The sequence below is a fragment of the Mollisia scopiformis genome, assembly GCF_001500285.1.
Source record: "Mollisia scopiformis unplaced genomic scaffold LY89scaffold_8, whole genome shotgun sequence".
Taxonomy (NCBI): Eukaryota; Fungi; Ascomycota; class Leotiomycetes; order Helotiales; family Mollisiaceae; genus Mollisia; species Mollisia scopiformis.
The window spans coordinates 1,170,501-1,182,974 of record NW_017263588.1 but is presented as its reverse complement, the minus strand read 5'-3'; the positions used below and the strand labels follow the sequence as shown (position 1 = coordinate 1,182,974).

The 12,474-nt window shown below is 47.6% G+C and overlaps 7 protein-coding genes across 7 annotated transcripts; 6 read left to right on the top strand and 1 right to left on the bottom strand.

Annotated features, from left to right (window-relative positions):
• Window positions 1-635: 635 nt before the first annotated feature.
• LY89DRAFT_731867 (uncharacterized protein) lies at window positions 636-1,275 on the bottom strand (the record flags this gene model as incomplete). The annotated part of the gene is made up of 3 exons (XM_018219625.1): window positions 636-965; window positions 1,023-1,117; window positions 1,173-1,275. 3 exons carry the CDS (start codon window positions 1,273-1,275, stop codon window positions 636-638), a joined length of 528 nt encoding a protein of 175 aa, XP_018073825.1.
• A 197-nt stretch (window positions 1,276-1,472) lies between these two features.
• On the top strand, window positions 1,473-2,998 carry LY89DRAFT_695986 (polyamine transporter 1; the record flags this gene model as incomplete). Its single annotated transcript, XM_018216796.1, has 2 exons — window positions 1,473-1,684; window positions 1,735-2,998. 2 exons carry the CDS (start codon window positions 1,473-1,475, stop codon window positions 2,996-2,998), a joined length of 1,476 nt encoding a protein of 491 aa, XP_018073824.1.
• Window positions 2,999-3,438: 440 nt separating this feature from the next.
• LY89DRAFT_683300 (S-adenosyl-L-methionine-dependent methyltransferase) lies at window positions 3,439-4,342 on the top strand. The gene has a single exon (XM_018214678.1). It carries the CDS (start codon window positions 3,455-3,457, stop codon window positions 4,319-4,321), a length of 867 nt encoding a protein of 288 aa, XP_018073823.1. The 5' UTR covers window positions 3,439-3,454; the 3' UTR covers window positions 4,322-4,342.
• Window positions 4,343-5,109: 767 nt separating this feature from the next.
• On the top strand, window positions 5,110-7,106 carry LY89DRAFT_491450 (uncharacterized protein). The gene is made up of 8 exons (XM_018207900.1): window positions 5,110-5,523; window positions 5,576-5,789; window positions 5,848-5,964; window positions 6,027-6,167; window positions 6,220-6,393; window positions 6,461-6,485; window positions 6,557-6,959; window positions 7,013-7,106. The coding sequence occupies exons 1-8, from the start codon at window positions 5,143-5,145 to the stop codon at window positions 7,022-7,024; spliced, it is 1,467 nt and encodes a 488-aa protein (XP_018073822.1). The 5' UTR covers window positions 5,110-5,142; the 3' UTR covers window positions 7,025-7,106.
• A 1,623-nt stretch (window positions 7,107-8,729) lies between these two features.
• On the top strand, window positions 8,730-9,164 carry LY89DRAFT_560229 (ankyrin; the record flags this gene model as incomplete). Its single annotated transcript, XM_018208447.1, has 1 exon — window positions 8,730-9,164. A coding segment is annotated over one exon (435 nt), but the record flags the coding sequence as incomplete, so codon positions are not given.
• Window positions 9,165-9,599: 435 nt separating this feature from the next.
• Window positions 9,600-9,908, top strand: LY89DRAFT_555156 (ankyrin repeat protein; the record flags this gene model as incomplete). The annotated part of the gene is made up of 2 exons (XM_018208357.1): window positions 9,600-9,656; window positions 9,699-9,908. Coding segments are annotated over 2 exons (267 nt in total), but the record flags the coding sequence as incomplete, so codon positions are not given.
• A 1,532-nt stretch (window positions 9,909-11,440) lies between these two features.
• LY89DRAFT_560316 (ankyrin) lies at window positions 11,441-11,821 on the top strand (the record flags this gene model as incomplete). Its single annotated transcript, XM_018208448.1, has 1 exon — window positions 11,441-11,821. A coding segment is annotated over one exon (381 nt), but the record flags the coding sequence as incomplete, so codon positions are not given.
• Window positions 11,822-12,474: the final 653 nt, after the last annotated feature.

The following is a 12,474-nucleotide window of genomic DNA, read 5'->3' as shown; positions in this document are numbered from 1 at the left end:
TAATATAGAGAGTGTGGCCAAGCACGTGCGCTATACCCGATTAGGTATAGTGCTAGGGAGACTAGCGCTCCCGGGCTGGTATTGCACGTGCCACCACAACGATCTCATCCAGTGCTAAGACCTGGTTATACCTCCATATCTACTCTATATTCCAACAACTTTCAATAATAAATGCTGACTGATAGGCGGGGCTCGGGAAAATGAACCAGGACATAGCATAGCCTGTATGGGCGAACCGGTTTCTTGGGATCGATAATCACACCTCTGGGTTTAATGCATCGATTCTTCATCTCTCTGGCAGGTTGAATGTCGGCCTGTTTGATTGACATCAAGCTTTCTTTTTCCAAGCGCTCGTGCTGATCCCTTCTTGATTGCACCACACGCGCCAATTCTCCTGCATTTTTATGGCATTCGTTTTGGTAGCCCACCACACTTCTTCGAGATCAAGACTGACTTCGACTTGATCACATGGATGCTTGCTCAACAAAATCTTCTTTATCTGACAACAGTGACAATATAGGTTGCGAAACACGTGGGTCGAGCATAGTGCTGCGTTAGGAGGCCAGTCCCAAAGAGCGTGACGTACATGTACTGTACAATGGCAGGAAGAACTCAATCACTTTATCTATGAAGCCTTACATGGTGACATAGTTGCTATGGATTAATTTATACCGAAAAAGCTTAAATCCACCGAATTCTTTATGTCTCTTCAACGCTATTCTCAGCAGAGACATACATTGTCCATTGCACACTTGTTCACAACTCCAATCCACACCATAAGATTTTGTGATCTTGATGTTGCTAGCTTCCACGTCAATAGGATCCAAAGGTTGTGCGGAAGTAGCTTTAGTGTCGGAGTTGTTTTGCACACCATAGGCCAACTCAATGTGGTCGCCATACTCTTGAGACCCACTATTCTTCCTGTGTGTAGAAGAAATCTTGGATGAGGAGCCATTGGTGGCATTCTGGGATCCAATTGAAGTAAAACTTCGCACGGATCGTATGACTGATTCAATACTTACTTTCCTCACGGTGCCATACAAGAGAGGAAGATTCACGGCTATTAAGGCCAGACCAGTCTCAACAAGCATCCAGTAAAGGCCATTGGTATTGAGCACTGTGTAACATGACTGTCAACCAAATTTTAGGAAGTGCACGGTCCCGGAACCTACTGTTGGGGTCAAGAGTGGCAATCTCAGTGCTTTCTGCTGCTCCAACGTTAGCTCGTAGAGAGAGTACAACATTATGAATGTGAAATGATAGCTGCCCCCTCATTGTGCATAGTTGTTAGGAGAACAAACTACTGCAAAAACTGTCAGCAATGGAGCCAAATTAAACGCCAACTTCAGTTCAACTCGCACGGTATCTAGGTTCACCCCCAAACCGACACCATCCGGCTCAATCCCCCACCAGAATTCAGGATCGGGCGTTCTTCATTTGTCAGTAGTATCTGTCTTGCTGTGCTTGCCAGAATGCCAATGGCCGAGACCTCACTGTCTCCCGAAAGGGAGGACAACACAACTGTGCCAGACTTGAAAACGCAGACCCAAGATGGCAGGTATCCAAGCGAGGTACTAGAAGATGAAGTATGGGATGGACCAGATGATCCTGATAATCCTCTCAACTGGAGTCCAAGTCAGAAATGGAGCATCATCTTGCTCATTTCAACAATTACTCTTGTTTTGTACGCTGTTCTTGATCTCTCAAGACCAGAAAGCTAATCCAAATTGTTAGTTCTTCCTCGTCTTCGATCTTTGGTCCAGCCTTGCCTGAGTTCTTGAGAGAGTTTGATTCGAAGAGCGACACGATTGCCACACTCACGATCTCGGAATATGCTGCTGGCTACATATTAGGGCCACTGGTGATTGCCCCACTCAGTGAACTGTATGGCAGACTTCCAGTCGTTCACGCCTCGAACTTGGTGTTCGTTGTGTTCACCGTAGCATGCGCTGTGAGTTCTGATATTCCCATGTTTATAACCTTCCGGCTCGGTCAAGCTTTCTCTGTATACGGGACCGGAACTCTTGGCCCAAGCTTTATTGCGGATTTGATGCCAATTGAGCGTCGAGGCCTCGCGATGACAATATTCGCGGTGGGGCCAACCCTTGGGCCCTCGATCAGCCCTACGATAGGCGGTATACTCGCGCTCAAAGCGGGCTGGAGATGGATCTTCTGGTTTATAGCCATTTTCGCGGGTATCCTCACTATACTTACAGCTGTCATTCTCAAGGAGACATATGCACCCATTCTTCTAGCTCGAAGGCACGCTCGAAAACAAAACCCGCTCGGCACAACTCAAGCGCCAACGCCAGCATCTGTGATCCGCGCAGCAATTGTCCGACCGGTGAAGCTACTGATACACTCTCCTGTAACGCTCATTCTGGCTTTGCAGAGCTCTATTGCCTTGAGCTATCTGAATTTGATTCTGTCGACCTTTGCCTTACTATTTCAGACGCAGTACAACTTCACCACTTGGCAATCTGGCCTTACTCTTTTTGGTCTTGGAGTGGGATTCATTGTTGGGCAGCTTGTAGTTGGTTCATTCTCTGATGGATGGCTTAAACATCAGAATTCTCGTCGAAATGAGATTAGGCCCGAAGATCGTCTACCGCCATTGATCATTGGGTCCATTTTAATTCCTACGGGATATTTTTGGTGTGGTTGGTCCATCGAGTACCATACTCACTGGATCGTCCCCATCATTGGAAGTGCTCTTGTTAGCACTGGAGCGATGTTTTGCTTTCTCCCAGTCTCAATGTATTTGATAGATGCTTATACTGTATTTGCTGCTAGCGCCACAGCGGGCAATATCATGGTTCGTTCGATTGTTTCAGCTATTCTACCGTTGGCGGCGGAACCACTTTATGGAAAAGTAGGCTATGGATGGGGAGATAGCATTTTTGCGTTCATAGCTCTTGCTTTTCTACCTGTTCCGATCTTCTTGGTCCGATATGGCCATTATCTACGGACGCATCCACGATTCCAAGTTCAGCTTTGATACAATAACATCCAGGATTGAATCAGAAGCGTCCTGTTCCAAATTTGGTGCTGGAACCTGGGGCCGCTACCATCGTGTCTCTAGCATAGAACCATCATAGTCTTTTAGGTTCCCAAGATCGTAAAAGACGAATTTGAGAGGGGCTTCTGTAACTAGCCTATGTGGGAGAGCTTTGCGATTCTTCTAATATAACATGAAATACTTCTATCTTGATAACGCCAGGCATTCAATGTCTGCACGAAATACGTATCAAATGTTCTGTCATGACAGCACAGTTTCACTTGATATGATTGGCATTGGTCACCAGGATTGTTCCTGGATAAACTTTTTGGAACTTGGGGTTTAGTCCTGATCCGGTTAAGTTCGCGGTTAATTGCAAGAGCATAAAATCTTTCATTTCTGGGTTTTCCTGATTTGAATTGTATCGCACAATCGCTCTCATAAAATACGTTGAACATGGCCACCGAAAAAACACCCAACAACAAATGGATCGACCCAATTAAGTGGAACACCGCCGCTGCGCAATACGATAATGCCGTTGGTCGTAGCTCTGGCATCGCCGCTGCTAGACTTATCACCCTTGCTAATGAAATGCATCCCTTGAATGCTCCTTCCGTCCGCGCCATCGACCTCGGCGCTGGCACTGGCTCCCTAACGCACCTACTCGCAGCACAATACCCAGGTCTCAATATTCTTGCAACAGATATCTCACCAGGTATGCTCGAGCAGCTTATGTCAATTACCCACGATCAAACCAAAGTCACTGCTCAGGTAGTAGACATGGCAGCACCCATCGGCGGTGCGGCAACCGAGAGTTCTTTCTCTCACGTCTTCAGCACAATGGCTATTCAAGCGCTCCCAGATCCGGCCGGGGAGGGCACGCTTGCTCAGTGGGCGCGCCTATTGCTGCCCGATGGTATTGTCGCCATCGGATTATGGGATTTCGATGAGAACTGCGGACCACACGCGCTATGGGAAGAGGCCGCCACGGCGGTAGATCCAGGGTATACAAACCCACCACTGTTACCACCGCGACACTGGTATGGGCGTGCAGAGTTAGAGCAAGGCCTAAAGACGGCAGGATTCCGAGATGTGAAATCCGAAGTGATGCATATTGGGTTTGATGTTGGCAAAGAAGGGTTCTTGCGCTTCTTTTGGGAAAGTGGGAATCCGATGGCTAGGGATCGGCAAGCCAGCTTTAATGGAGATTTGAAGAAAGTCAGAGAAGAAATGGAAAGGCTGTTAGATGAAAAGTACGACAAAGGAGCTAAGATTCCTCTATCAGCAGCTTTGGCGGTAGGCAGAAAGCCCCTGGCAGGGTAAAGTAGGTTATCTGCCAGAGACAACGACAGCTACACCCACTGAAGGCTGGGTGTCAAATGGTGATGTCTAAGCTAACTTTAATGCTTATGCATGACTTTTGCGATAATTCTAAATGATGCTGAAACTAATTTTGTATTCATTGGTAAGGCGCAAGTACTATTCAGTGAGCCATGGTCCACGAGAAGTATCAAATGCTGTAATCGCTAGTGTAGTCTATGTCTATGCTGCATTTGAAGATATACAAATTCGCCGGCTTACAGACTTCACTTGGAAGAGAGCTTGATGTGATGTTCCTGTTGAAGAAACAGAGATGATTATGCCTTCTCTCTGTCTCATCATCGAAGCGCGGTATCAAGTAAACGAAGTTTTGGGAGTTCACCACCATGCCATGTTGCCATCAATTCCTTTGCGAATCATCTCATGGCATTAAAATCCTTGTTGAAGCAGACATAAGTATTTCTTCAAAGATCACTTGAATGGTCGGTTTTTTACAGGCATTTTATCTTGAGTACCTACCAGAGATAGGTCACGTGGGTGTTTTATCACATCCTGGAAGCTATTGAGATGCCAATCCAAACATTGTAACAATTACTGCGGTATCTTAGAACGAGAATTGAATGGAATCTTTCTTTATCTGATATGAACAAACTCTTCTAGATCTAACTGGATCCAAGAATTCACGCAGTTTGCATGGGTTATTTTTAGCTTATGCTGCATGTCACTCATGCGCTAGTGTTTATGTAAGCCACAGCTGCTCTTTCTACATCGAACTTCAGTGGGTGCCTATAGCCCCGTCTTTGCTCTCGAACAAGCTGCTTGACATGATGTCAAACACTGATCCAGTCGATCCAGGAACAGCTGCTGGTCCAAGCCCAGCTACTGAGCAGAAATCTGGCGACGACCTGTGGAGTGAGGCTGTCAAACTGCTCCGTCCCGGGGATGAAGAGCAGCTTCGTCTAGAGAAAGCGGATAAGCTTCCAGTCCTTGAAGAAGTCCTCGCGGCCGCGATCAAGAAACGCGAGAGATGCAAGGACAGACAATGGAGAATCAAGAAGAGAGACGGCACAGTGATCGTGCTACGCGATGTGTTTGACAAAATTGCGTCCTGGCTGAAGAAGCTGGAAAGCATTGGAGATTGTGTGGCCCAGCTTGATTCGGTGCATTTGGCACTACCTTGGTCTGTCATCAAGTTCTTCCTTCAGGTTGAGTTCTTCCCGCGCCCTTTATTTCGAGGCTCGCTGACAACAGCAAAAGCTCTCGACGGGCGACAATGAAAAGCTCGGCAGCGTTTACGACCAATTGGAGAAGATAACCAACCTGATTGGTCGGTATGGAATTTTCGAAGAGCTTTACCTAGAAGAATCTTCCAAAGCATCGAACCTCCTCAAGAAGGCCATTGTCAAGCTTTACGCCTCTGTGCTAACATTCCTAGCCGAGGCGAAACGATATTATGCGCAGGATACTGCGAGTAGGCATCCCGATCGAGACTATCTAGTTTCTGTTCTCGGGCTGACGAATCACAATAGAACGTATGGCGAAGAACATACTGCAAATCTCAGATTGGGATGTCGACAAACTTGCAGATAACATACAAAGCGAACAGGCTTGTGTAGATGAGATTGCGAGGCTGATAGATGCTGAGTGCAAGTACTCTTTACTGAATCATCTCGAAATGCTCTGCATCAGCTAACGCTCAAAGAGACAGCCCTGCGCAATGCAAGTCAAGGCATCAAGCGCTTATCAAAAGGGGCTCGAGAACACAAAGAAGAACTGAGGAAAGCACTCGGCGACCTAGGGATCGATCACATCAACGATCAATTGACGGTTCTCACCAAAGATCTTGCGAGTCTGTTTCTCACTTCCTTGGTACAACCACTATCACACTGACAGTGTCTTAGGCACAAAAAAACGGGAGTTACTTGATTGGATCTCCAAGATCCCTTACTCGGAGCACCACGAAAGTGTGAGAAAGGGCCGTTTGAAAGGTTCCGGGATTTGGTTGTTTGAACAAACTCAATACGAAGAATGGAGGAAATCAACATCTTCTTCGTTGTTATGGATTCATGGAATACGTAAGCAGCTTTTCACACAGGTCCTCCACGTTGAATCCGGAAGAAAGATTGCTCACGTATATTGTAGCTGGTTCTGGCAAGAGTAACCTTGCGTAAGTTCAAGTTCTGCAACGTCTGCTGGTGTATTTCAGCCCATCTTGGCTAAAGGTTTGGACTGCAATAGGTCACTAGTCATTGATACATTGAGAGAAAATCGGATGAATCCACAAGCCGAACCGCTAGCGTATGTCTACTGCGCGAGAAATGCTAATGAGCCTGAGCGAGCCGACCCCAGTCCAATAGTCCGATGCCTTCTTCGACAACTGGCATGTCCAAAGCCCAAAATGGACATTCAAGATGTGGTGTTGAGGAAACATCAAGAACTTGAGGAGGAAGGTTTCGAGGGTGTAAACCCCAGAGATCTGAGTTTAATAGAGAGCAAAGAATTGATCCTTGACTTGTTAGAGAGTCACAGAGCGACCATCATTATCGACGCTGTCGACGAATGCATTCCTGGATCAAGATATCAGCTACTATCTACCATCAAGGACCTCTTGCAAAATGCTTCGTGTCCAGTCAAAATATTGGTAACCAGCCGTAACTACGATGACATTGCATCTCGGTTAACGAAGTTGTCCAGCCATATTGTTGATGCAAGCAACAATACGGGCGATATTGAGAGATTCGTTGAGCTTGAAGTCACCCGGGCTGTCGAAGAGGAAAGACTGCTCGGCGGAAGAGTCTCTCCAGAGCTTCGGGATTACTTGATTCAGACACTAATCGATGGAGCACAAGGAATGTGAGTACTCAATGCCTCCAACTCCTAAAGTGTTGCTTATATGGATTTATCTAGGTTCTTGTGGGTAGCTCTACAGATTCAAAACCTTTGTAATCCTCAACGGATGAAGTTCGAGAAAGACGTGCTTGAAGAACTGAAAAGGTTGCCTAACGAAGTAAGGGGCTCGCAGATGTATACACCGCGATTTATGCAGAGATCCAATCATCCGGAAACACGACCCAAAGAATCGCAGATACAGCATTGCAGCTAGTACTCTGTGCTCAGGCTCGTTTATCTGCTGTAGATTTCATCAAAGCTGTCTCGCTTGACGAGAATGGAGAAGTAATTCCGATATCTGCCTCTACTCTACTAGATATCTGCGGTAATCTCATCGTCCTCGATACAGAACTCGATATTTTCAGGTTTACTCACTTGTCAGTGCGGGAATTTCTCGAAGCTAGGCCAGACTTCACGCCAAAGGTGACCCATGCTACTGCTGCCGAAATCTGTCTCAACACTCTCCTCACTAGAGAGTGGTTGTCATCGGATATTACGTGGAGAAAGCAACTCTTTACCAGTATGCGACACTATACTGGGCGACTCACGTTGAACGCTGTGAAAACAACTATCACAAAGACAAGATTGGAGGTCCTCTGACGCAGATCATGACAAGAAACGATGGAGTTGTGCCTTGGTTTGCTAAATGGCTATTGCAAGCTGAGGCTGCATCTCAAACTTTGGGCTTGGATGATCCTCTCAAAGACAAGATTGAGCAGTCACTCAGTCGCCCAGAGACCTGCCTCTTCACAGCATGTACATTTGGATTCGCTGAAGTAGTCAAGTTGCTGTGTATAGCCAATCCCTCTACTGTGAGACGGGTGAATGCTAGAGGGGCTTCTGGTCTGCATCTTGCAAGCCAGTATGGTCATCTCATCATAGTGCAATTCTCCTTGATGCTGGAGCAAAGGTGGATTCAAAGGATGACGATATGGAGACTCCTCTGGTTCGGGCGTGCTCAGCGGGCTGTGATGATATCGCTACACTCCTTCTTGACCGAGGCGCAGATCGAAATATTCAGAGACGAAAATACGGCTCTGCAATACAAGCAGCAGCACTTCGTGGCCACAACGCCACAGTCAAATTGTTACTCGAAGGCGCAGATCTTTCTGCCGAAGGGGGCCAATTCGGAACAGCGCTGCAAGCCGCATCGCTGCGCGGCTACTTAGATGTTGTCAAAGGTCTACTTGCAAAGGGCGCTGAAGTTAATGCGCTAGGTGGTCAGTACAGCGAGAGCGAGGAAGTCTCGACAGCCAAACGGAATCCGAATGGGGTCACTAGAGTTGTCGAATATCTCTTTAAACAACAAGAGCTGCTCGAGCCCGGAAGGCAAAAGCGTCGTCTGGATCCATCACCTCTAATGATTCATGAAGCGACTATCCAGCTACTCCTAGATGAACGATTAGATGTCAATATACAAAGCGGAGGATTTGGACCAGCGCTACAGGCAGCGTCTCGTGGTGGGCATGCAGAAGTAGTTCGAGTACTATTAGACGCGGGGGCTGATCCCAATGCTCAAGTAGGGAGTTATGGCACTGCACTTCAAGCTGCAGCTGTGAGTGGAAGCGTTGATGCTGTTCAGATACTTCTTCAAGCGGGAGCGCTCGTGAATGCCCAGCTTGGCATGTATGATACTGCTCTTCAAGCGGCATGCCGACGTGCGCATTGGCAAATAATTAAGACTCTGCTGGAAAACGGAGCCAACGTCAACGCTCAGGGAGGGCCTTATAACTCAGCACTACAAGCAGCTGCCCGGACAGGATCGACCAAGATTATGAGATTTCTGTTAGACCGAGGGGCAGACGTCAACGCCCAGGGTGGAGAGTATTGCACTGCACTGCAAGCAGCATCAGGAGAAGGCTTCCATCCTGTTGTGCAGATGTTACTTGAGAGTGGTGCAGAGGTTAACCATCAAGGAGGAAAATATGGCACAGCACTACAGGCTGCTTCGGGAGCTGGACATCTGAAAGTTGTCCAACTGCTCGTTGACCATAGTGCAGAGTTCGGCATGGCACTCCAAATTGCGACTTTGGGCAAACACTGTGATGTAGTGGAGTACTTCCTCGACAAAGGTGCGGATCCCGACAAACAGGAAGGAAGTTTCGGGACTGTCCTACAGATTGCTGCTACTACCGGGCAAGAGAAAATGGTAGAATTACTATTGGACAAGAAAGTGGACGTGAATTCCGAGGGGAAATATATTGGAACTGCGTTACAGATAGCTGCTGCAGCAGGGCATAAGGCATTGGTTCAGCTGCTTCTTGATCGTGGTGCGGACCCAGAAATCGCTGGTGGAAGTTTTGGAGCAGTTTCAGCTCAGATCCTGGAGAGACAACATGGTGATCAGAGTGATTACAACACAAGTCCGGCTACAAAGGTCTCCCAAACGCTGCACACTCCTCTTGAAGTAGCCTCAGGTAATGGCCATTTGCAGATCGTCCAGTTGCTAGTCGAGCATGGAGCACAGGTGAATGCAACCTCGTCCTGGGAGGACAGCGACGACGCAATGGGATTCAATAGCTTGACAAAGAAGGAGGGGACGACACCTCTACAAAGTGCCTCTAAAAATGGTCACGAAGATGTTGTCCGATTGTTGTTGGATGCCAAAGCGGAACCCAACCTAGTGAAGAACGGCAACCTTTCACCACTAGAGGCTGCGACAAAAGGGAATCATGAGTCTATTGTTCGCCTACTTCTTGAGCATGGCGCCGAGGATAAAACTAAAGAGACTTCAGCCTTATCAGTGCTTCAGATCGCTGCATACGGAGGTTTCGAAAACCTGATTCGCATGTTTCTTGAGAGAGGCTTGCCTGTTGGCATGACTGGAAAAGAGCCAGGTACACCTTTGCTTCTGGCATGTTTGGCTGGGCATTACGCAGTTGTCCAGCTTCTGTTACAACATGGATCCGATCCTAATGCTGTTGGAGAAGACTATCCTTCTCTAATCTACGGGAATGTGGTACCTAGTACAGCACTTTGCGCTGCTACAGAGGGCGGGCATGAGAACATCGTTCAGCTACTTCTTGATCATGGAGCGGATCCAAATGCTGATTATGGTGCGGTGTTGAAGACAGCTTGCAGTGCTCCCGATGGACTTGGCACCATCCTCGAACTGCTGGTTGCTAGAGGAGCAGACACAAACGTAGGCCAACAGTACGAAGAAATATTACTAGAAACCATGGTGGCCAATTGCTCGGAGACTGCCATTCGACAATTTGTGGAGCAAGGTACCAAAAGCAACAGGGCAAGGAGGCCTTACAGTAAAGCCTTGAAAATCGCTGTTACTCGTGGGAATCCAGAGGTGGTGAGACTACTTCTGGACAGCGGTGCTAATGTCGATGAGATTAAAAACAACCAAGAAGGTGCTAACCCCGAGTGTGAATCAACAGGTGAGCAGATGAAAATCCTGTACATATTCCAAACCCTTCTGACTTCCCCATCGATGAACTAGACTACCTTGGCGATCACAGTGTCCACTCCAAAGGTACCCATCAAAATAGTTATCGTGACACATCTTTGCAAGCAGCGGCTTTGGCTGGAAATACAGAGGTTGCCCGCATACTGCTCGAAGGCGGTGCCGAGGTTGGATCAAAAGACCGGAATGGACAGACTCCATTGCATTACGCCGCATACAAAGGACATGATGTTGTTGTTGAGTTATTTCTTGAAAAAGGAGCTAATATCGACGAAGCGGATGCGGAAGGTCGAACAGCTTTTCGATGGGCTGCTAATTATGGATACGAGAAGCTAATAGACCTATTGGTATCGAAAGGAGCTCGAGTGAACATTAAAGATGGAAGTGGCCAAACTGCAATGCATCGTGCCGTTCACGGCGGACACTTAGTAGCTGTCCGGCAACTTATCGAGATAGGACTCGGTGTGAATGCGCGAGATTCCCGTGGCCAGCCACCGTTGTTCTATGCTGTGCGAAATGGAAATGTTGCCATGGTTCTCTTTCTTTTAGCCAATGGAGCACTAATTAACTGTGTTGATGATGAAAACAACACTGTAGTCCATATAGCTGCATCGGCAGCTCAAAGCACTGTTATACGACCACTTCTAGAATATGGCGCCAATATTGAGGCAAGAGATTATGCAAACAATACGCCGCTACTCGCCGCCATGGCCACACCTCAATACGAAGTCCCCCGGATTCTAGTCATGCACGGAGCAGCTATTGAAGCACCAGACTCGCTCGGTCGAACGGCGTTACATTATGCAGCAACCCAGGAAAGCACTTCAGTTCTGAGACTTTTGCTAGCCAAGGGAGCGAATGTCCATTCAGTCGGTACCTCAGGAGAAACGCCATTACATATGGCAAGTATACATGGGAGAACAAACACTATATCGCTTCTAATCAAGAATGGAGCAAACATTCACACTCTCGACAATGTCGGAAAGCCTCCGTTGCATATAGCAGCGGAAACAGGCTTGGAGGCACTTGAAGCTATGGCAGCCTTGCTCGAGCACGGCGCAAGTGTTCACACCGTGAGCAGTGCAGGACGCACACCGCTGCATAAGGCGGCTTCAATAGGAGAACCCGAAATTGTAGCCTTCTTACTCAAGCGTGGAGCCAATGTTCATGTTGCTGATCATTCTGGTTGGACTCCATTGCACGAAGCTGCTTCAGCCGGAAAGCCCGAAGCCGTACAGCTTTTAGTTGATAATGGCGCTGATATCAACGCTGCCGATAACTTGGGATCAACAGCTCTACACGAGGCAGCTTCTCAGAACCAAATTGAGTCTATAGTAGCATTGCTGGATAGTGGAGCGAACATCGAAGCACGAACTTTACAAGGGGCGACTCCGTTGCATGTGGCATCGGAGAATGAATGCAATGAAGCTATTAGCATGTTGATAGAACGCGGGGCCAATAAGGATTCAAAGATGCTGAATGGAACTCTGGCTATCTCCGACGATATGCGTTTGAGGATCCAAATTCAAAAGGATCTTAGGCCGGAATACGAGAACGAAGGGCCTAAACATATGTATATCTCGACGCCATCTCCATCTTTTAGGTCATGGAACTCGCAAGGGGAGGACGAAGGTGAAGGTCGCGTCAGGAGACCGTCATTTACTAGGAGTTCGAGAACCGAAAGTCCCCAAGAAGAAGGCTCGGACAGACGCCGTAGACGCAAACGAGAGGGATATCGAAGTAAGGGCTCGCCTGCAGACAGTTATCGTTATTCTGATGATTACGAAACAGATGAAGGTCGACCTAGGAGACCGTCATTTACTAGGAGTCCGACAACCGAAAGTCTCCAAGA